The sequence below is a fragment of the Hippocampus bargibanti genome, linkage group LG04 (genome assembly GCF_051943395.1).
Source record: "Hippocampus bargibanti isolate YZ-2025 linkage group LG04, ASM5194339v1, whole genome shotgun sequence".
Classification (NCBI taxonomy): Eukaryota; Metazoa; Chordata; class Actinopteri; order Syngnathiformes; family Syngnathidae; genus Hippocampus; species Hippocampus bargibanti.
The window spans coordinates 33983556-34005736 of NC_142737.1; the positions used below are offsets into that span (position 1 = coordinate 33983556).

Sequence of the window (22181 nt, forward strand, 5' to 3'; positions counted from 1 at the left end):
CAAAATGGACGACTACTGTACGTGTTAAAAAAAAGTGTTCAGGCTAGCTAGCTATCTAGCTGCCTATCAACAACTTATATAGCTCCCTGGCTGGCTGTCTGGCAAGATACCTAGCTGGCTATGTATTTGCTATCACTCCCCCCTTCTCCTCACTGCTGCGTGGTCTGTAATCCTCCCCTCCCTTCTCTTCCACGGATATCGACCAATCACGTGCGGCTTTAACCGAAGACCAGGGGTGTGGAATAGAGGACAAAAAAAGTGGGCTCCCATTTCCGGCTCCTTGTTAGGAATCGGCTCTCTTCGTTTCGGTCAGAGATTCGTCTTTAAAAACCGGCTCTTTCGCGAACGACACATCGCTGCTGTACGCCGAGCGTGGACAGAAGCTGCAAATGGCAACTTGTTGCCGCCTCTTTTGGAGAGAAGTGAAGCAATGGCAACTTGTTGCCGCCTCTTTTGGAGAGAAGTGAAGCAATGGCAACTTGTTGCCGCCTCTTTTGGAGAGAAGTGAAGCAATGGCAACTTATTTCCGCCTCTTGGAGCTGTCACTCTGACGACACTCTCGCGGTGTGCTTCGAAAGGAAGCCTTTTCGACTCCGCTTCCTGGTTCGCTCTCCTCTCACAAAAGTCGGCGGATGATCGCGCGCGGGACGGCCAAGAGTTTGCTTCGGTTCGGTTCTGTTCGGTTCGGTCCGGTCACGGAAGACTCGCCCGGTCATTTCTCGCCGCAAGAATTCGTAAGTGTTTGTCGCTGTCCGTCGCCATCAAGATGCCGAATGACGTCGGCCTGAGAGGCTCTCGTTCGTTCGTTCGTCTCCATTCACGAAAAAGTACCGTGTGAAATCCGAATCCGAATCATCTTTATCGTCATCGAAAAAGGGCAAAGAGGCTCTCTCCACTTGTACGTATTTGGCTTACTTAGCGTTTCGGCGAGTTGACGGCGAGTGACGGCGGGAAGATATGGACGGAAAAGCCGCTCCACTTTTCACACTTGGCCGCTTTTGTTCTCGCAAAGTCGGTATTGTTTCTCCACGAGGATGACATCACCGCGTGGCGTTTTGGACCAGGTCGTCGTCCGTGTTGTGAAAACACAAAGTGAGCAGTCCAACTTTTGGTTCTTACCGACGCCATTTTTTGTTTCCCGAGTGACACCATTTTTTTTCTTTGAGAGCATCTGAAATGGCCAAAACGTGCAGGCTGACCAACCAACTTCTTTAGCGTCGTCCATTGAACGGAACCGTCAAATTGCCTTTCCCTCAGGCCAACTTGTGATCCTCGGGAGGCCGCACCCCTTAAAGGCACACGTCAAGCGCTCGTTTCTGCCGTCTTCCCGTTTGTCAATGGCAAAGTCCTGTTGCGTCGCGTCGCGTCCTTTTTTCACGGCCTTTTTTTTCTCCCGTGTTCTCCAGACATTTTGTTTTGAAAGTCAAGGTGAAGAATGTCACGTGGGACCAAAGCGTCCAAAGAGGCGGCGGCGGCGGCGGCGGCGCCGTCCTCGTCACGGGTGATCTTTGCGGTCTTTGTCCTCTTGCTGCTGGACCTGCTGGCCTTCACCCTCATCCTCCCTCTGCTGCCGTCCATTCTGGACCACTACGCCGTCACCGGGGTAGGCTAGGCTAGGCTAGCCCCGCGTTAGCCTCTTTCCGCTACATTGGGACACCAAAACGCAATCAAACGTCGTCCGATTGCGCTTTGTCGTGGCTTTTACGGTCGGGTGGGCATCATCGTCATCATCGAGATGAGATGACAGTATCTGAAAGTCCCGAGAAAACGTTAGCGGACACCAGGGCAGACAAATCTGAAAAGTTGCCTGCCCCATTTTTCACAACTGATTTTTTTTTTTTTTTTTTTTTTGAGAACAAATCTTTGTTCGTTTTGTAAGTTGTACGCCCGACGTAAAAGTTGCACGCCCCGGGCTTCCGGGCAGACGTTATTTCAGACACTAGATATGATCCCGAAAGGATTGTGAAGAAAAAAAACAAACAAACATCCAAAGCAATGTGCTTTGTGGCCCCGCCCACCCTTGCCGCGCTACATTGTTTAGCGCGTTAGCGTGTTAGCGTGCGGTCTGACGATGTTTTTGCGTGACAGGATGCCACCTACCAGTCACTGCAGAGCAGCGTGGACGTCTTGAAAGAGGCGCTGGGGATTCCCATGGACAACAAGTACAACAGCGTCCTCGTCGGAGGTATTCACACCCACAACCCCACCGCGGCGACCTTTCCACTCCTTCCACAAGAACATGTAGATAGTAATAGTAGTAGGAATAATAATAATAATAATAATAATAATAACAATAATAATAATTATAATAATAGTGATAATAATAATAATAATAATTATAATAATAATAATAACAGTAATACTAAGACTAATAGTAATAGTAATCGCAATACTAATACTAATAATATGTTTCATTTCTAACCACCTTTCAAAACTCTCATGGACACTTTACAGTCACAGGATATTATTTCTGTGGGTGAGCAGCGGCAGCCACATGCACCAACGTTCACTCAACCCGGAAGTCAAAACAAGCAGATAGCAGATAGCGAACAGCGAGGCAGCCAGATAATAATAATAATAATAATAATAATAATAATAATAATAATAATAATTAATAATAATCCATTTCATTTCTAAGCGCCTTTCAAAACTGTCAAGGTCACTTTTCAGTCACAGGATACGTCTTTTTCTATGGGTGAGCTGCGACAGCCACATGCGCCAGCAGTCACTCAACCCAGAAGTAACTCAAATAGATAGAAAGCTAGCTATCTAATAGATAGTCTATAGATAGCCTTTTAGACAGCTAGCAATATAACTAACAGATAGCCAGCCAGATAGCTAGCCAGCCAGCTAGATAGCTAATAGATAGCAAATAGATAACCAGCTAGGTAGTTAGCTAGACAATCAGCTCATAATAATAATAATAATAATAATAATAATAATAATAATAATAATAATAAAAAAAATAATAATACATTTTTATTTCAAACACCTTTCAAAGCTATACTATACTATACTACACTATACTATAATAAATAAAATACAATTTATCATGACAACAAATCACTAGATGGAAAAATATGCAAATGGCACAAACAAAAAACAAATAACAAATACCCAGGTATAATTGCATAAAAAAATGACTATCCCCCCCCCCCCATCCTGAACTCCACATTTCAGATAAAAAAGATCAACATTTTGACAAAAGTGACAAAATTAAGCCCAAATTTCAATCCGATAAAATCAACAAATATACCAGAAAAATTAAAGGATGTCAATACATTGTTGCAGAAAAAACGAGACATTTGTTTGAAATATTAATATATATTTAAATATTCATTTTAATGTGCCATGACTCAGATTGCGCAATTTCATAGCGCATCATGATAAATCTGGCAGGTTGCAGCTACATCACGTTAGCACAAAGAACATTTTGTCATATGAAAAAAAAGGAATACAACTAACTAAAACACAAAACTAATAGAAGAAGTCAGAAAAACATGAAGGAAAAGAAACAACATCGAATACCTCAAAATGTTGAATACAATTCATGCAAATTGTTTTCACAAATGCATCTTTGAAACCCTTTTTTCTTGTCACTTACTAATAGCTAACCAGTCAGCTAATGGATAGCTAATAAATAGCTAATAGATATCCAACAGCTAGCCAGCTAATAGATAGCCAACAAGCTAGCCACCTAGACGCCATACAGCCAGTCAGATAGACAGCTAATAGCTACCTAGCTAGCTAATGGATAGGAAAAAAATCGCTAATAGTCAGCCAGATAGCTAGGCAGAAGGCTAGCTGTTGGCAATCTAGCTATTACCTATTTATTAGCTATGAATCAGCTAGCTGTCTCGCTATTAGCTGTCTAGCTGGCTAGCTGTTGGCTATCTGGCTATCTATTCGCTATTTATGAGCTATCCATCAGCTAGCTGGCTAGCTATTAGCTGTCTAGCTATTAGCTGTCTAGCTGGCTGGCTGTAAATTGTCTAGTTGGCTAGCTGTTGGCTATCTATTTGCTATCCGTCAGCTAGCTAGCTTACTATCTATTTGAGTTATTCCAGGTTTAGTGAACGCTGGCGCAGGTGGCTTCCGCTGCTCACCCTCATAAAAACTGATCCTGTGACTGTAAAGTGACCTTGAGAGTTTTGAAAGGCGCTTACAAATGAAAAGGATGATGATGATGATGATGATGATGATGGGTTGAATTGCTGGTTGTTGTTTTCAGGTGTGATGGGCTCGCTGTTTTCCCTGCTGCAGTTTTTGTCGTCGCCCATCACCGGAGCTCTGTCGGATCGCTACGGCAGGCGACCTTTGCTCCTCCTCACCACCGTGAGGGCCGCACTCTCGTCCACTTTTGTCACACGTGATTGGTCGATATTCGTGGTAGAGGAGGGAGGGGACAATGACAGACACACAGGCGGCAGTGGGGAGAAGGCGGGAGGGGGGTTAAGGTAGGTAGACAGGTGGACAAATGGCATCGCATGATGCTGTTGTTAGCAAAAACAGCCATATCAATAGAAATATTTGATATAGTGCATTCGTTTTTCACATCATTTGACATGATTTTTGGTAGTTCATTAATTTAAGCAACAACAAAAAAAACCAGACGGGCCATTTGGGAGCCAAAAGAGCAAAAATAAGTGGCTCTCTGAAAAGAGCCAGAGTTCCCATATCAATGAAAATATTTGATATGGTGTATTATTTTACACGAGTAATTAATACATGAAATTACGTGAGTAATTTTCACACCATTTCACATGATTTTTGGTAGTTCATTAATTTAAGCAACAAACAAACTGAGGAGCCATTTGGGAGCCATAAGAGTCGGATCTTTTTAGTGAGCGGGCCAAAAGAACCGGCTCCCTGAAATGAGTCGGAATTCCCATCACTACTGTGCGCATAGAAATCAAGCCATATCAATAAAAATATTTGATATGGTGTATTTTTTACATGAGTAATTCGTTTTTCCACATCATTTACATGATTTGTGGCAGTTAATTAATTTAAGCGACAAAAACAAACACACAAACAAACTCGGGAGCCAATAGAGCCGGATCTTTTTAGTGAGCCGAGCCAAAAGAACCGGCTTTCTGAAAAGAGCCACAATTCCCATCACTCCTTGTGTGCACATATAAATCAAGCCATATAAATAGAAATATTTGATATAGTGTATTTTTTTACATGAGTAATTCATTTTTCACATCATTGTACGTAATTTTTGGTAGTTAATTAATACAAAACAAAACTCAGGATCCACTTGGGAGCCAAAAGAGTCAGATCTTTTTAGTGAGCCGAGCCAAAAGAAGCGGCTCTCTGAAAAGAGCCGCAATTCCCATCACTATAACGAACTAATATTTGATATCGTGTATTTTTTTTTACATGAGTAATTCATTTTTCACATCATTGTATGTGATTTTTGGTAGTTAATTAATACAAAACAAAACTCAGGATCCACTTGGGAGCCAAAAGAGTCAGATCTTTTTAGTGAGCCGAGCCAAAAGAAGCGGCTCTCTGAAAAGAGCCGCAATTCCCATCACTATAACGAACTAATATTTGATATCGTGTATTTTTTTTTACATGAGTAATTCATTTTTCACATCATTGTATGTGATTTTTGGTAGTTAATTAATACAAAACAAAACTCAGGATCCACTTGGGAGCCAAAAGAGTCAGATCTTTTTAGTGAGCCGAGCCAAAAGAAGCGGCTCTCTGAAAAGAGCCGCAATTCCCATCACTATAACGAACTAATATTTGATATAGTGTATTATTTTTTTTTACATGAGTAATTCATTTTTCACATCATTTGACATGATTTTTGGTAGTTAATTAAAACTAAAACAAAACTGAGGATCCATTTGGGAGCCAAAAGAGTCGGATCTTTTTATTGAGCCGAGCCAAAAGAAGCGGCTCTCTGAAAAGAGCCGCAATTCCCATCACTATAACGAACTAATATTTGATATCGTGTATTTTCTTTTTTTTTACATGAGTAATTCATTTTTCACATCATTTGACATGATTTTTGGTAGTTAATTAAAACTAAAACAAAACTGAGGATCCATTAGGGAGCCAAAAGAGTCGGATCTTTTTATTGAGCCGATCCAAAAGAATGTCTCTGAAAAGAGCTGCAATTCCCCTCCCTCCCTCCCTCCCGTCCGTCCCTTCCTCCCCTCCCGTCCGTCCGTCCGTCCGTCCGTCCCTCCCGTTTGCCGTTTGCTGTTTTCAGGTGGGGATGATGGCGGCCTACGTGCTGTGGGCGTTTTCGGGCAGCTTCGCCGTCTTCCTTTTGTTCCGCGTGATTGGCGGCTTGTGCAAGGGCAACGTCAGCCTCTGCGCCGCGGCGGTGGCCGACGTGGCCGACCCCAAAGCTCGCCAGCGCGGGATGGTAAGCGGCCAAAGCCCGAGTGAGTCTCCGGCCGGCGCCTTCCTTCCTTCCTTCCTTTTGACTCTGCAGGCCATGATTGGCGTGGCCTTCTCGGTGGGCTTCACGGCGGGACCCCTGATGGGGGCGTACCTGGCCGTCAGCCGCGAGGGCGCCGGCCACGCCTTCTTCCGGACGCCGGCCTTGCTGGCGTTGGCCTTCAGCGCCGCCGACCTCCTTTTCATTTGGCTCGCGCTGCCCGAAACGCTCCCGCCCTCCGCCAAGGTCGGTCGCCGTCCGACCGCTCCCTTCCTCTCTTTGGGAGCGCTTTTTTCTTCACCATCCATCCATCGACGAGAAGCTTTCTTCAGCCGTCTTTCTGGACTTCTTGTTTCGCTTGTCATCCAAGACGCTTCGTCAGCGAGGTTAGGGTTCATACGAGTGGGCCTCAATCTGCGCTACATCTGCAGCTAAAAGCTAGCAACCACTCATTTGACGACAATGACGTAAAAATCTTAGCCAAAGAAAAGAGATTCTTTGAAAAGGGGAGTCAAAGAAGCAGCAAACCCCTTTGCTAAATCGCCATGGCGATGTGAGGTTTAATTTGGATCGTTTCTACAACGGACTTCTGAGGCAACACAGGCTTCGTTATGCTGATGAGGTGATACCAGTCGTAGACCCCATAATCAGGCAGGACAACAGTAGTAATCAGTGTAGCCTCAGGGAGTAGTGCTCTGCTCCCCCCAACCTGAGAGCAGGGACCTATCACAGCAGAGTCTGGCATCGCTACGTCATCGCACGAAGGATATATACAGTAAAGTCTCGTTATATCGATATTCAAGGGAGTCCGAAAAATATCGATATAACCGGGACTATCGATATATCCCATATCGATATAACCAGACTTTACTGTATATATATATATATATATATATATATATATAGCCAGAGCTACCAGCAAAATTTGAGTTAGCTGACAAAGCCTCTTGAATGAGAAGCCAACACCTTGAAAGAAGTCCAGATGATGGCTGAAGGAAGAAACCTTTTCACCGATGGATGGATGGATGGATGGACCAGAGGTGTCGGACTGAGAGCTTCCGCAGACAGACGTCTTCCATTTCAGGGCTCCCAGTCCGCTTTTGGGGACCTGGGAGACCTGCTCAGCCCGTCGGCCTTGTTCAGCTTCTCGGCCGTGAGCCGAGGCAAAGATCCGCCCTCGCCGCAAAGTAAGCTAGGCGCTAGCTCGCGTGTCCGTCTTGTTGCTCATGGCAACGGCTCGTTGATTCAAGCGCGGTCGGCCCGCAGGAATGGAGAAGCTGAAGGCGTCTGGCCGGGTTTATTTCTGCTACCTCTTCCTCTTCTCCGGCCTGGAGTTCACGCTGAGTTTCCTCACGCACCAGCGCTTCCGCTTTAGCAGGTAGGAAGTAGCGCTCCTTCGTTGCTGGCCAGATTGGATTCCTTGAAGCACACTTTCGTACTTGTCTACTTGGCTCGCTAGCATGCAGCAAGGCAAGATGTTCTTCTTTGTGGGCGTGGCCATGGCCTGCGTCCAAGGCGGCTACGCGCGCACCATCCAACCCGGACAACACGTCAAAGCCGTCCGCACGGTAGGAGGACGAGGAGGAGCTAGCTAGCTAGCTGGCTATTTATTAGCTAGCTAGCTACTCAGTGTATTAGCTAACTGGCTAGCTAGCTATCTAGCTGGCTACCTAGCTAGCTTTTTGCTATCTATTAGCTATCTAGCTGGCTGGCTATCTATCAGCTATCTAGCTCACTATCCATTAGCTGTCTATTAGCTAGCTAGCTGGCTACCTAGCTAGCTCGCTATTTGCTATGTATTAGCTATCTAGCTGGCTGGCTATCTATCAGCTATCTAGCTCGCTATTAACTAGCTAGCTGGCTAGCTATTTGCTGTCTATTAGCTATCTAGCTGGCTATCTAGCTCGCTATCTATTAGCTAGCTGGCTAGCTATTTGCTGTCTATTAGCTATCTAGCTGGCTACCTAGCTCGCTAGCTATTTGCTATCTATTATTTATCTAGCTGGCTGGCTATCTATCAGCTATCTAGCTCGCTATCCATTCACTGTTTATTAGGTAGATTTCTATCTATCGATTTGAGTTATTCCGGGTTGAGTGAATGCTGGCGCAGGTGGCTGCCGCTGCTCACCCACAGACAACTTATCCTGTGACTGTAAAGTGACCTTGAGAGTTTTGAAAGGCGCTTATAAATGAAATGTATCATTATAATTATTATTATGATTATAAACATGCCTTTGCTTGGCTATTGGGGGCTCCCCGAGGGACTTGTTTCTGGCTTCCTGCCCCTTCTTTGGGGGGTTGCCAGGGCTAATAGATAGCTAGCTAGATAGCCAGCTAATAGATAGCTAGCCAGATAGCTAACCAGATATATAGCTAGATAGTTAGACGGACAGCCAATAGATAGCTAGTGAGTTAAATAGATAACCAGCTAGCTAGCTAATAGCTAGTTAGCTAGATAGCCATCAATTAAGCAAGGGAGCATTTGTGGTAGGTACATCCTTCATTCAAAACAATCCTTAATACTTTGCAACAATGTCTTTTTTTGCAATGAGTCGTCTTATTGTGTTTCAAGTTGTGAAAAATGTGGCAGGCAACTTTCTGGCCGGGCAGGCAACTTTTCACAGTTGTCTGCCCTGGTGTCGGCTAACCTTTTGGTCCCGAGTTTCATCCAGTGTCGGCGTGTCTGCTTTTCAGGCCATGGCCACCCTGATCCCGGCCTTCCTTCTGATTGGCTTCTCGTGGAACGTCGGCATGCTTTACGCCGGCTTGGCGCTTTACTCCTTTGGTGAGAAGCCCTCTACCTCCTCACTTCTCACGACGCCGTAGCCACCAGCAAAGTTTTAGTTAGCTGACGAAGCTTTTCGGATGAGAAGCAAAACTTGCAACACCTTGAAAGAAGTCCAGAGGACGGCCGAAGACGAATACAAGCCCTGTTTTGTTTTTGTTGTTTTTAGCGGCAGCGGTGGTGGTTCCGTGCCTATCCACGCTTGTCTCTGAACACGGTCAGTCCTCTCTTTTTTGTTTATGTGGGTGGGGGTAGACAGAGACACATTTTGCCGCGGGTTTGAATCCTTCCTTCCTGTCCTGCAGGCTCGGCCAGTCAGAAAGGTACCGTGATGGGCATCCTGCGCAGTCTGGGCGCGCTAGCAAGAGCTCTGGGCCCGGTCGTGTCCTCCTCAGGTACCTTCAACCCCCGCGTACGTGTCCACGAACGTCTTTTAGAGCCGGCCGCCTTGTCTTCTTCTTCTTCTGTTTGGAGTTTACTGGCTGGCCGGGGCTCACATCTGCTTCCTCGTCACGTCGGCCTCCTTTGTCGTCCCGCTGGTTCTGCTGAGCGGCGTCTGACCACGCTTCACACTCCGGACCTTTTCGTGCTTGCACGCTCCTTCCTTTGCCATGGAAACAACAACGAGTGTGTGTGTGTGTGTGTGTGTCTTTGTATGGTTAGTCTTGTGAGGACCACACGCATTTCATGCCATACGTCGTGAGGACATTATGGACAAGTGAGGACCTTTTGGCCGCTCCTCGACAGTTTTTCATTCTAAAGGCTTTTCGAGGCTCTCTAGATGCATCCGGTAATCTGTCAGAGAGGTCCTCACAAATTCCCCCAAAATGATTTTTTGGCTGTGTATTTTCACTTCACTTGGATACACACACTTTTTACTCGTTGTGTGTTTTTATGTGTGTGTGAGAGTGTGGTTAACGAGAGGAAAACGTTACTACCACAAAAGGTCAAACCAAATTCACTACAGGGGCGAGGACTTTGAATGTAGCCGTTCAGAAACCTCACTCCTGCTGTGATTTTAGTTTCAAGTCCACTTTTTATTGTTTTGTTTTGAAAGAAGTTGGAGTGGGAAAATGGAACACTAGTTCTTCTAGCTCTCAACTTATCAGCAAGGGTGGTCCTCACTCCTTAGCCAGAACTCACAAAACCATTGAACCAGGAATGTGTGTGTGTGTGTGTGTGTCAGTATTTTATACTGTGCTTCCCTTTTTATTAGTATCAAGAACAAGCATTCAATGTTCAGGTGCCTTAAAAAGACCTCTATTTTATGGTCAATAAATCAAATGAAATATGTTCAAAAACAAGATTATTGGATTTGATTATTTGTCATTTTATTCATGCTTTTATTGTTGTATTGTAAAGTGTCCTTGGGTGTTCACAAAGGCGCTTGTAAATTGAATGTATTCTTCTTATTATGATAAAGCGGATGCGCTCACAAATTTTCGTTGTCTGACGAAGCCTCTTGGATGAGAAGGGAAACGTCCGCCACCGTCTTGAAAGAAGTCCAGATGACGACTGAAGAAACCTTCTCATCGATGGATGGGCCACTCCTGTACGACTGAGAGCTTCCACCGACGCTTTACTCGTGAAATCAAAGTATTTTGTCACACGGTGTTACAAAACGACGATACTACTTCGATGTGAGCGAGGAGAACTCGAAGCGATGTTCTTTTCCAACGTATTGAACTGGGCGTTTGCGGTCCAGGTCGTTGCGGTACTCGTCGCCGCCTGCGCGTGGCGCCCAAGCGGCTCCGACGCGCTTTAGCAGCCTAGCGTGCGGATGCTAGCCCGCCCATCCGCCCGCACGTTCGCGACTTCGCCGACCTTTTCGTTTAAATGACAAAAACAATGACAAGGCCACGGCGGACTCCTTCCAGCGACACACAAACGTGACGGCGTCGAAGGGAGACAACTCCAAGATGGAGAAGGTATTTCAACGAAAGCAAATAAAAGCGCCTCGTCAGCCAGCTGCCTCAATGCTAAATGCTACCGTGGCGTCGCTAACTTTGCGCCGGGGAAAAAGAAAGACGAACGAAATCTCCAATCTTGTGTTCAATTCTAACGTCAGTCGGTCGGTTGAATTTGATCCCCAATCAAAATGAAAATGGTCGACAATCGAGTGGGAATTATTGACGAGTCAAGTGTCACTTGACTCGAGTTGAGGGAAAAACAACAACATGTCGACTCCGTTGCTTTGAAGGAAGCCTTTTTGTTTTTGAAACGAGCCGTGTTTCTTTCCCACTTTTGCAGGGAGGCGCGGTCGCACCTGCCCAAGCGACTCGTCCCTCCGGGAGGAGAACCGAAGCTTCGGCCGCTTCGGCCGAGCCACAACACGGAAGCTCGAACCGTCACGTGATCCGAGCGGACCTCCACGACTTGTCCCGGCACAGGCCAAAGGGGTCAGTGCACCAACGCCACTTCGACTCATAGGATTATTGACTAACTCTTAGCTAGCCACCTAGCTTTCTCGCTACTTGACTTACTTCCGGGTTCAGTCATTATTAGCTAGCTCTTAGCCAGCTAGCTTACTATCTATTTGAGTTACTACCGGGCTGAGTGATTATTAGCTAGCTCTACGACACCGTCTTGATGGAGAAATTCAAAGGAAAACACATAAATAACGCGATGGTGAATGGTTGTGTGTTGCACCAAGACTACTATTTGATACTAGTTGACACAAATTCCCTGCAGACAAATCCGCCCATTTCCAATTGAGCTTGGGCGCCATCTTGTGCATTTTCTGGGCGCTACGTGCTGTCACTGAGGGCTCCAATTGATACGGGAGGACTCCTTAAATCGATGTCAAACATGTATGCATTCCTCTTCTGAACTATTTGAATCCTATTCATCAGTGGATGAGTCACAAGGAAGCATCTTCTCCCAATCTGAACTTGAATCAAGTCGGTGGCATTCAGGCCTGGATTTCCTCCAAACAATTGAAAAACCTGCAGGCGTTTTTCTTTGCATGTGGTGGTCTTGCGCATAGCGCCGGCAGGAACTGGCGGCTTTTCATCCGCCCAACCCAAAGCGACCGTATCGTATCGACTTTTGATACGGTCGAGAATTGAGGAGGCCTGTGCGTGTTTGCGTTGCTCGAGGTGTCCATTTGGTGTCCTGACTTCCTGTTTTCCCTGTCTCCATTTTGGATTGAAGCAGGCATTTGGATGCAGGCCCGCGCCGCCGGAGCCCGCCCCCAGACGTTCTTGCCATGGACTTGTCCTGGAGGGCAAAGGTCAGTCGCCTCCCTACTACTAGTGTTGAAAAAAACCCCACCCGACCCTGTACAATGACGGCGTCCTATGAAGCCGAATGTCGATCTCCAGCGACCGCTAGAAATGTTGCGCCGTCACATTTTTGGTTGAATGACATCACGCCGCGCCGCCATCTTTGCTGGACTCTGACGTGGGGAGTTTGCGCTTGAATTGTTGACGCGGGCGGCTGTTTTGGAGGACATCTGGGACTGTCGTCAAATGGAAGCTAATGCTAATGCTATTTGCCTTGCATTCAATTGAATGTTGCCCCCCCCCCCTCCCCAAGCCATGCCCTCGTCCCACCGCGACAACAAAGAGCAGCGAGCCCCGTGCGCAAAGCAGCGTAGCGGCGGCGGCTAACGACTCGGCGCACACCAGACACACACCAGGTAACCCAGTCCTTCATCATCATCATCATCATCATAAGCCATTTCATTTGTAAGCGCCTTTCAAAACTCTCAAGGTCACTTTACAGCAACTGGATCCGCCTTTCTGTGGGTGAGCAGCGGCAGCCACACGCACCAGCGTTTACTCAACCCAGAAGTAACTCAAATAGATAGAATCTAGAACTAGTTTTCAAATCGCAAGTCAAGAATAATGACTCTGATTTATTTATTTACGTACTTATTTCCTCACTTATTCAACTGTTTGCATCATGCATATTTACAGTCGAGCTAGCTATCAAGCTACCTACATAGCTATCTATTTGCTATATGTTAGTAGCTATGAGCTAGCTATTAGCGATATAGTTGGGCGACTATCTCTCTAGCTAGCTATTAGCAGTCTAGCGGGCTAGCTAGCTATCTATTAGCTTCCTATTAGCTATCTGTTAGTTATCTATTAGCTAGCTATTAGTGGTCTAGTTGGCTGACTAGCTAGCTAGTAGTGGTCTAGCTGGCTGGCTTGCCATCTATTAGCTAGCTATCTACGGTATTTGAGTTACTTCCGAGTTGAGTGAAAGCCGGCGTGTGGGGCTGCCACTGCTCACCCACAAAAAAATGTATCCTCTGACTATAAAGAGACCTTGAGAGTTTTGAAAGGCGCTTAGAAATGAAATGTAGAATTGTTATTATTATTATTTTCCCCCCACCGTTTTGTGCCCGAAGAGAGAAATCACCAATGGGGGTTTGTAATTTGTTGAGCCATTGAATGTTATGGACGGATGTTACGGTTTGGCTCCACCCACAGGTTGGAAGGACTCCGGATCGGCGCCGACGCCGCCTCGGGCCGAGTTCACGGTGAAAATGTCGGACTTTCCGCAGCTGGACGTCAGCCCCTCGCACGCCGACAAAGCCATCGGGGCGCCCGACGTGGCGACGGGCGAGAGGCGCCCGCCTGCCTCCAAGTCGAGCTCTTCATGGCCGGACGCGCACAAGCAGGTACAGTCGACAAACGGCGACAGACAACGATAGCTCGGCTTACAAACGCTTTGGCTAACCAACTTTTCGCCGTACCGACGTTAAATTCACATTCGCGCATGCACTATTTGTCCGTAAGCTGCACATGATAGGCAATAGATAGGCAGACAACACCGAATGAGAGAGAGTGAGAAAATGGATAGAAAGCTCAGTGACTTTTGGACTGGTTTCAACTTTATTGATAGTTCAAAGGCAGCGTGTCGACTGCAAGGTTCAAATATCAGTGAATCATCAATCAGGCTCCACAAATAACCCGCACAAGCCAAGCAAGGGAAGCAGCTATTCATGAAGGTTCTAGTGTGTCTCCCTGCATCTGTTGCTGTTGCAATATCACAACTTGTACACTTGATCAAGCCATCAACGACCATCACAAAGGTCAATAAAACCACTTTCTTACACAGTACGGTTTATTTCTTCCATTATAATACCATAGCACATTTATTATACAAAAAATAAGGTCTATTTTGTGTCGTTTTAAAGCTTATTTAGTTGAGAATGATGTTTTATGGGGACGTGGGCACGGATTATTCTCATTTGAATGGTTTCCTATGGGAAATGAATGTTTGGGATGCACACGTTTCGCCTTACGCACCCTTTCTGGGAACCAATTAAGTTGGTAAGCCAAGGTGTCAGTGTACTTAATCGCCACCACCATGGGCTCTTGATCTGTTTTTTTTTTTTTTTTTTTTTTTGACGACGACGACGACGACCCAGAAGGCCACGGGAGGATTGCGGACTCTGCCCGACTCCCGCCAAAGTGACAACGGCGCCAGCGTGGCAAAGCAGCCCCCGGCGGCTACTTTGTGGGCCAACGTCGCCTCTCAGCTGCCGAAAAAAACACCGCAGATGGTCAGTGGACGCGCCGCACCCACTTGTTGTTTTTCCACACTTTGTCGCACAAAAGGATGGCGACGCCCGCCTTAGCGCTTAGCAGCAAAGCGCTAACATCATGACTGCCAAACTTAAAGGACCACCGACATTTGTCAAGTCACTTCAAATGACTTCTACTGAGCGCATTTACATAATCATCATCATCATGTTAATAGTAGTGGTAATAGTCGTAATAGTACTACTGGTAGTAGAAATAGTAGTAATTGAAGTAATAGTAGTAATACAATAGTAGTAATAGTAGTAATAGTAATTGTAATAGTAATAGGAGTAATAGTAATAATAGTAATTTGCTGCTGTGAAATGTAAATTTCTCCACTGTGAGACTAATAAAGGCAAATCCAATCCAATAGTAATAAATTTAATTTCTAAGCGCCTTTCTAAACTCTCAAGGACACTTGACAGTCACAGTATTTTTTTGTGCGGGTGAGCAGCGGCAGCCATTTGCGCCAGCGTTCACTCACCTCGGAAGTCTTCCGTCTTGATTGAGTGATTTGTCGAGTGGACGATGGCCGCCTGTTAACGCCGCTCAATTGCAGCCCAAGGAAACGGCGGCGCGGCGGTCGCAAGAGACGACGGCGACAACGGCGGCGGCGGCGGGCAGGAAAAAGCGCAAGAATAAAAAGGTGGCAAAAGAGGCCAGCGATGGCGCCCAAGAGCAGCACTACTCGCTCCAACGGGAGCCGCCAAAGTTTGAGGTCAGCAACTTAGAAGAAGAAGAAGAAGAAGAAGAAGACGAATGACAATAACAGTAGCAACAGTATTAACAGTCATCATGTAATATAATAGTACGAGTAATAATAATACATTTCATTTCGAAGCACCTTTCAAACTTCTCAAGGTCACTTTACAGTCACAGGATGGGTTTTTCTGTGCGTGAGCAGCGGCAGCCACACGCGCCAGCGTTCAAGTAAATAGATAGAAAGCCAGCTAGCTAATATATAGCAAGCTAGACAACGAGCTATATAACTGATAGCCAGCCAGATATCTAGCTAGCCGGACAGTTAGCTAATAGATAGCAAAATAAATAGAAAGCTAGATAGCTAGCCAGCCAGATAGCTATTGTACAGTGTGACAGAAAAGACAAAGAGTTAATTAACTTAGCACAATATTTCTTACTAATGTCTACATCAACAAAAGTAAAAAAAACTAAATATAATAATGATACTGTCCCGTCCAAGTTTTTCTGTGGGTGAGCAGCGGCAGCCACACACGCCAGCGTTCACTCAACCCGGAAGGAACTCAAATAGATAGAAAGCTAGCTAGCTAGCCAATAGATACCTAACAGCTAGTAAGCTAGCTAGCCAGTTAATAGATAGCAAATAGCTAATTAGGTAGCTAGCTAGCTAGTTAGGTAGGTAGCAAGATAGATATCTGGTTAGCTAAATAAATAAAAAGAAGTGAAGAGAGGAAAGTATCGTATTCGTCCAAAGCGCACGTCAGGCACGTGTTGATTAGTGACGTGTCGTTGGCCAACGAGCCGGATCTCTCAAGTCAACCAAGAGAGCCGCTTCCTAACTGCGCGCAAATCAATAAAAATATTTGATATAGTGTATTTTTTACACGAGTAATTCGTTTTTCACATCATTTTTACATGATTTTTGGTAGTTAATTAATTTTAGCAACAAACAAACTGAGGAGCCAAAAGAGTCCGATCTTTTTAGCGAGCCGAGCCAAAAGAAGCGGCTCTCGGAAAAGAGCCGCAATTCCCATCACTAGTGATGATGCTATTCCAAGTCTTTTTTTTTTTAATCTTCTTTTTCATGGATGATTGGCCAAATGTCCAGGATGAAGAGGAGTTTCCCGGGCTGACTCCGACTCCGACTCGCTCTGTTGGAAAGAGCGGAGCAGGCCAAGCGGTGGGAAGCTGACGCAGATGCACTTCCGTGGCCTTTCTTTCACTAACCCGTCGGCATTTCTCTCATTTTTTTTTGACAAAGGAAAGACAACAAGATGGCGCAGCAAAGAGAGCGCAGGTGACACTTTCCCTTTTGCAAATCCAAACAAAACACATTGATTGATCCATTCAAAGTCATGAACTCATTCACTGCCAGACCATGTGCAAAAGGACTCCACAAACAGCCTTAGAAACATTACATTCTCTTCTTTCATCAAAACAAAAGAGTTTATTCCTAAATGATATTGGTCTGGAGTTATATGAGCTTGAAATGAGGGCGGCTGTACCAAATCCAATGCTCGACATCCATATTGGTTGATATAGCGCGTTAACAATAGCTGAAGCTGCAACAAAGCGCTAACATGGACAGAAAGGAAATACTGCCCGCTCACGGAAGGGGAAAAAAACATTGCCAGAGCTCTGACCAGCGCTTTATTGGCACCCACGCATGAAAAACAAAACCCAAACAAATTCGGCAATGGCGCTCCACGTCCTACCTTCAATTCCCAAATACATTTGTGAATGGCAGCGAATGAGTTAGTGTGGAAAAAAAATATGGAAAACATGCAAGGAACACCATGTGTCAATTAGAATAATAATCCATTTCATTTACAAGTGCCTTTCAAAACTCTCACCCAAAGAAAAACTGATCCTGTGACCGTAAAGTGACCTTGAGAGTTTTGAAAGGCGCTTAGAAATCAAACGTATTATTGTTATTATCCATTCGTCCGTCCATCTGTTCGTCCATCCATTCCATCCAAGACATACAGTGATACCTCAGTTTACGAACCGCTTGGCTTACGAACGTTAAATCTATCAAAATTTAACCTTGGCATACAAACTATTTTTCGTGATACACTCGCAGCGCCGCAATGAGTGATTTGTCATTCGTGAACGAGCCCGTTTTCCTAAAAGAAAATGGCAGCTGGCTTGCTTTGGTCCTCTATTCCCCGCCCCCAGTCATCGTTAAAGCCACGTGATTGGTCAGGAACGCAGCAGTGGGGGCGAGGGAGGGTTAAACATTAAAGAGACAGGCAGACGACAGAGAGAGTGAGGAAATGGATAGAAAACAGTGAAATTTGGACTGGTTTCAACTTGGATATTTCAAAGGCAGAGAGTGTTGACTGCAAGGTTAAAATGTCCCATCAATCAGGCTCCACAAATAACCCGCACGAGCCACCCGTACACTTGATGCAAAAAGCTATCAACCCAGCTAAACAGAACACAATTGATGAGGAACTAGGTAAAAGTATCGCCGAGAAAGCACCTACAAGGAGGGATCATTCCTCAAGATGGTGAAAGAAGAAGGCTACGTTCCTCCACCAAGCCAGCAACGACCATCACAAAGGTCAATAGAACAACTTTATTATACAGTGCAGTTTATTTCTTTCATTACAATACCATATGACATTTATTATACTAAAATACGGTCGATTTTGTGTCGTTTTGAGGCTTATTTAGTAGGAAATGATGCTTTATGGGCACCTGGGAACGGATTATTCTCATTTTAATGGTTTCCTATGGAAAATTAATGTTTGGGATGCACACGTTTCACCTTACTGGGAACCAATTAAGTTCGTAAGCCGAGGTATTGCTGTATTTCAATGGAGAAAATGTTGTTTAGATAGTACCGTAGAAAAGGATTTTGTTGTTGAAAGGATATGTGTCCATTTTTTGCGTCTTTTTGTTGGTGATTGATTTGTGATGAGTCCCAGAAGAGCTCCGGGAAGAAGAGCAAAGCTCCCTTGCAGCTGGACATCGGCAACATGGTGTCCGCCTTGGAAGACAAACGCAAGTCTCCCAACGTCAAGCACAACATCCTCGCAGGTGAAAATGCCCTCCCTCGCTCGCTTGCTAGCGTGCGTCGGCAGTGACTTCTGCTATCGCCCCCTAGTGGGCGGAGGACTTGCCGTCGTCCACAAGGAAGCGTCGCGGGTGCAGAAGAGGACGCCGCGGCAGGCGGACAAAATGGCCCACAACCCGCTGGATTCCACCAGCCCGCTGGTGAAGAAAGGCAAGCAGAGGGAGGTGCCCAAGGCCAAGAAACCCACGGCGCTCAAGAAGGTCAGTGGCCGAAACTCCGGAGAAAACCTTAGCGGACAGCAGCGGCACGGCCAGACAACTCTGAAAAAGTTGCCTGCCCGGACACCCGGTGAGTGTGGCAGTGGGAAGGAGCAGGGGGAGGTAGGGCTGCATGGGAGGGAGGGAGGGAGCCTAGTCTCCTGACTGCCCGCTGGCAGTCGCATGCATACATGACAAGCATAGGTACTACTATCATCAATAAAATACTATTCCAAATCAAATACAATAATAAATGGAAACGAGTGAGCGAGCTCGACAGAAAATGCCATTTGAAATGTGGGGATTTGAAGGGGAAGAGAACCCAGTGAGTTTGGGGCCAGAGCAGCTGAAAGCTCTGTCCCCCATCGTGCTGAGACGGGCAGGGGGGGGGGGGGCACATTAAGATGGAGGGAGGAAATTTTGGAATAGAAATTTGAAGAAGGTCAGATAGGTATGGGGTGAGGGCCAAGGTTATGGATAGCTAGCTAGCGAGCTAGCTAGCGCTTGTTTTCTGGTAGATGCTTGAAGGAAAAAGCACCGTGACGACCACGTGTTGTACGATTTTGCAGTCCTTTGGTGATCCTCAGGTGATCCTCAAAGAAAGGGAGGAGCGCAAGCAGCAACGTTTGCTGGATGAAAAGGCGCCGACGCCGCAGCGCCATTCCGCGGCGACCAATCGTGCGGCTGAAGACGAGGGCGACCAGGTGACAGGTCAGCGCCCGCCCATCTCAGCTCACTAAAGGCCCGCCCCCTTCTCTACCAATCGCAGGCCCTTATAAGCTGCCGCCATTTTGAAAGCACTTTGAAGCCAAAAGCCACCAAATTGCGCGGATGGCGCCACTGACACATTCCACTGTTTCATCGATCGTATTGATTGATTGCAAATTACAATTGATCAAATGAGAAGCTTTTCTCTCCACAAAGGCAAATGAATCCTCCGCTGCATTCAAGCTGAAGTGTACTCGCCTTTTTTTTTTTTTTTTTTTTTTTTAACTCGTGGGGCTTATTTAAAGGGCCGTTGGTTGACCTGTTTCAACATGAACGGCCAGTATCATCCAATCAAAATGGCGCTTAGCGGCAACAGGAAATGAACAGTGAAAAAGCCAGAATATGGATTTCGTTTTCTCGGCGAGTCGGATGCAATCGTCAAAAGAGCCAGATCTGGCTCTTGAGCCAGATGTGGCTCTTGAGCCATTGGTTCCCAACACCTGGCTTGGGGGGGGGGGACAGTGTGAGGTGTCCAGAAAACAATGAGTGTCAAATGTCCTTTTTGTTTTTGTGTGAAAGGTCCCTTTTCAGAGGAGGAGGCGGAGGAGGCGCCGGGGGCTGTCTCGGCAAGTGAGGAGCAGCAGGAAGCGAAGCAAAATGGCGACGAGCGGCAAAGCCCCGCCAGGGAGTCGGCCGTCGCCGTCCCGAACGGAGCCAAAATCCACAGCAGGAAGTTCCGAGAGTGAGGGGCGGCCCATCCCATCCCATCGCTCCGCCTCCGCCTCCGCCGCTTTGCTCTGTAACCTTTGTGGCGCGCAGGTACTGCAGCCAGATGCTGAGCAAAGACGTGGACCAATGCGCCGGCTCGCTGCTGAAGGAGCTGGTCCGCTTCCAGGACCGCCTGTACCAGAAGGACCCCGGCAAGGCCCGCGCCAAGCGCCGAGTGGTGATGGGCCTGCGGGAGGTCTTCAAGCACCTCAAGCTCCACAAGCTCAAGTGCGTCATCATCTCGCCCAACTGCGAGCGCGTCCAGTCCGAAGGTTTGAACCCGGGGGGGGCGGGGACAAAGGGGCCCGCCCCCCTTTGACCCCCAACGGGCCCGCCCCCCTTTGCAGGCGGTCTGGACGAGGCGCTGCACAAAATCATGGGCGCGTGCCGCCAGCAGGAGGTTCCGTTCGTCTTCGCCCTCTCGCGCCGGGCGCTGGGGCGCTGCGTCAACAAGACGGTGCCCGTCAGCCTGGTGGGCATCTTCAACTACGACGGGGCGCAGGTGGGTCGCGCCGCCGACGTCCGCCGCCTTGCCCCTTGAAGGACCGCCGCTTCCCCGCCCGCCCGCCCGCAGGATTACTATCATCGGATGATCCAGTTGTCTTCGGAGGCCCGGCGGGCCTACGACGAGATGCTGGCGAGCGCCCAGGCCGAGCCGGACTCTGGCCGGCCGGGATGCGGTACGTGGCCTCGTCCACTCTCAGTTTGCTCGACAAAACAGCTCAAACGTTGACATTTTCCTCAACACGGGGATGGATGAGAATTTCCCGCCCACTTTTTGGGACCATCCAACTAAATCTGGACTCTCGTCTGGATTTTTGGTTGCTGTGCTTGTGTTGGCGGAAAGCGCCATTTTGATTGGATGACGTCGAAACGGGTCATGAAGCGGATCAGTAAAAACAACCAAGTTTGCGGACAGAACAGCTTCTAATGTGATCGATGGTCATTTGCAATTTGTAAACAATAGCATCTTTGAAACGGTGGCGCGATGACAAGCCTCATGCTAACGTTAGCGTCAATATACTTGTGCGAGCGGCAGCGGAAAGCAAGCGTGCAAGCGAATGAGCCGTGTGCACGCACGCTGGCTAGCTAGCTAGCTAGCAGTAACCTTGCGTATGTACCCGGCAACTTGACTTTTATTCTGATCATTTGGATGGATTCTGACCAATCATGAGGAACGTTCATGTTCACGGCGATCATCCATTTTGTTTGTCTGGCCAATGTTGTTCTTTTAAAAGTTGCTCTTGTCAATCACGGCAATATTTCTTGTACTTGGCCAGCTACGGAGGAAGCTGCTCCCGAAGGCATCGGACAATGAAGAGGACCAGACTTGACGCTCGCCGAGGTTCTCCCCAACGTAAGAAAAGGATTTCTTGGACCGAGCGCAACGTTGTTCTTGGCTGAGGGTCAGAGGGTTCCACTAGACGCCTCAAGTACCTTTTGATGAGGCCATTTTGAGCTCAAGATGGGGAGAGGAAGACAACGGTGAACTGGGATCCTTTCGTGCTACGTCGGTGTCATCTGCCAAAATTCTTTGGCGTTTCCCCCTCGGGGCACCAACGCTTTTTTTTCCAAGGGGATTTATTTCCTCCCCAAATGCCAGAATCCAAAAAGTCGGGATGGGACACCCCCCTTCCCCCCCTCAGCAATTACAGCGATACCTTGGCTCACAAACATTTTGCTTAGGACAACAATTTAGTCTTGGCATACAAACTATTTTGGGGATACACACGGAGCGCCACCATGAGTGACGTGTCGCTCGCAAACGAGCCCGTTCTCCCAACAAGGAAATGGCAGCCGACTTTTTTTTGGTCCTCTATTCCCCGCCCCCAGTCTTCGGTTAAAGCCGTAAGTGATTGGTCAGGAACACAGGGGCCGGCCGGGCGGGGGGGAGGGAAGTTACAGAAACACAGAGCTGCAAATGAAAATAGATTATGATGTTTTGTGGAGACCTGGGAACGGATTATTCTCATTTGAATGGTTTCCAATGGGGAATTGATGT

At 47.0% G+C, this 22181-nt stretch overlaps 2 protein-coding genes across 6 annotated transcripts; both read left to right on the forward strand.

Annotated features, from left to right (window-relative positions):
• Positions 1 to 393: 393 nt before the first annotated feature.
• slc75a1 (solute carrier family 75 member 1) lies at positions 394 to 10494 on the forward strand. 2 transcript variants are annotated; one of them, XM_088995385.1, is made up of 14 exons: positions 394 to 734; positions 1013 to 1295; positions 1407 to 1603; positions 2089 to 2185; positions 4232 to 4335; positions 6230 to 6388; positions 6458 to 6649; positions 7488 to 7590; positions 7670 to 7781; positions 7863 to 7971; positions 9098 to 9188; positions 9358 to 9405; positions 9494 to 9583; positions 9663 to 10494. In XM_088995385.1, exons 3-14 carry the CDS (start codon positions 1436 to 1438, stop codon positions 9746 to 9748), a joined length of 1359 nt encoding a protein of 452 aa, XP_088851511.1. In that variant the 5' UTR covers positions 394 to 734; positions 1013 to 1295; positions 1407 to 1435; the 3' UTR covers positions 9749 to 10494. The 2 variants fall into 2 exon arrangements, with proteins under 2 accessions (XP_088851511.1, XP_088851510.1); XM_088995384.1 differs by lacking the exon at positions 1013 to 1295 and having other exon boundaries at positions 397 to 734.
• Positions 10495 to 10941: 447 nt separating this feature from the next.
• On the forward strand, positions 10942 to 21991 carry secisbp2 (SECIS binding protein 2). Of its 4 annotated transcripts, none has more exons than XM_088995382.1 (17): positions 10942 to 11116; positions 11439 to 11587; positions 12342 to 12420; positions 12726 to 12828; positions 13628 to 13818; positions 14575 to 14706; positions 15285 to 15443; positions 16533 to 16604; positions 16686 to 16721; positions 18358 to 18469; positions 18537 to 18706; positions 19273 to 19414; positions 19991 to 20153; positions 20231 to 20451; positions 20527 to 20681; positions 20754 to 20859; positions 21460 to 21991. In XM_088995382.1, the coding sequence occupies exons 1-17, from the start codon at positions 11108 to 11110 to the stop codon at positions 21495 to 21497; spliced, it is 2037 nt and encodes a 678-aa protein (XP_088851508.1). In that variant the 5' UTR covers positions 10942 to 11107; the 3' UTR covers positions 21498 to 21991. The 4 variants fall into 4 exon arrangements, with proteins under 4 accessions (XP_088851508.1, XP_088851506.1, XP_088851509.1 ...); XM_088995380.1 differs by having other exon boundaries at positions 10943 to 11116; positions 14572 to 14706; XM_088995383.1 differs by having other exon boundaries at positions 10943 to 11116; positions 14572 to 14706; positions 19291 to 19414.
• The last annotated feature ends 190 nt before the right edge of the window (positions 21992 to 22181 follow it).

What these genes read in the sequence shown, in the direction of transcription:
- slc75a1 (XM_088995385.1), top strand. Translation starts at nt 1,436, where the DNA reads ATGTCACGTGGGACCAAAGCGTCCAAAGAGGCGGCGGCGGCGGCGGCG. An exon ending in AAGCTCGCCAGCGCGGGATG is followed by an intron (nt 6,389 to 6,457) that starts GTAAGCGGCCAA and finishes TTGACTCTGCAG; the next exon opens with GCCATGATTGGCGTGGCCTT. An exon ending in CACGCTTGTCTCTGAACACG is followed by an intron (nt 9,406 to 9,493) that starts GTCAGTCCTCTC and finishes CCTGTCCTGCAG; the next exon opens with GCTCGGCCAGTCAGAAAGGT.
- secisbp2 (XM_088995380.1), top strand. An exon ending in TCCCGGCACAGGCCAAAGGG is followed by an intron (nt 11,588 to 12,341) that starts GTCAGTGCACCA and finishes TTTGGATTGAAG; the next exon opens with CAGGCATTTGGATGCAGGCC. An exon ending in CTCTGGCCGGCCGGGATGCG is followed by an intron (nt 20,860 to 21,459) that starts GTACGTGGCCTC and finishes GTACTTGGCCAG; the next exon opens with CTACGGAGGAAGCTGCTCCC.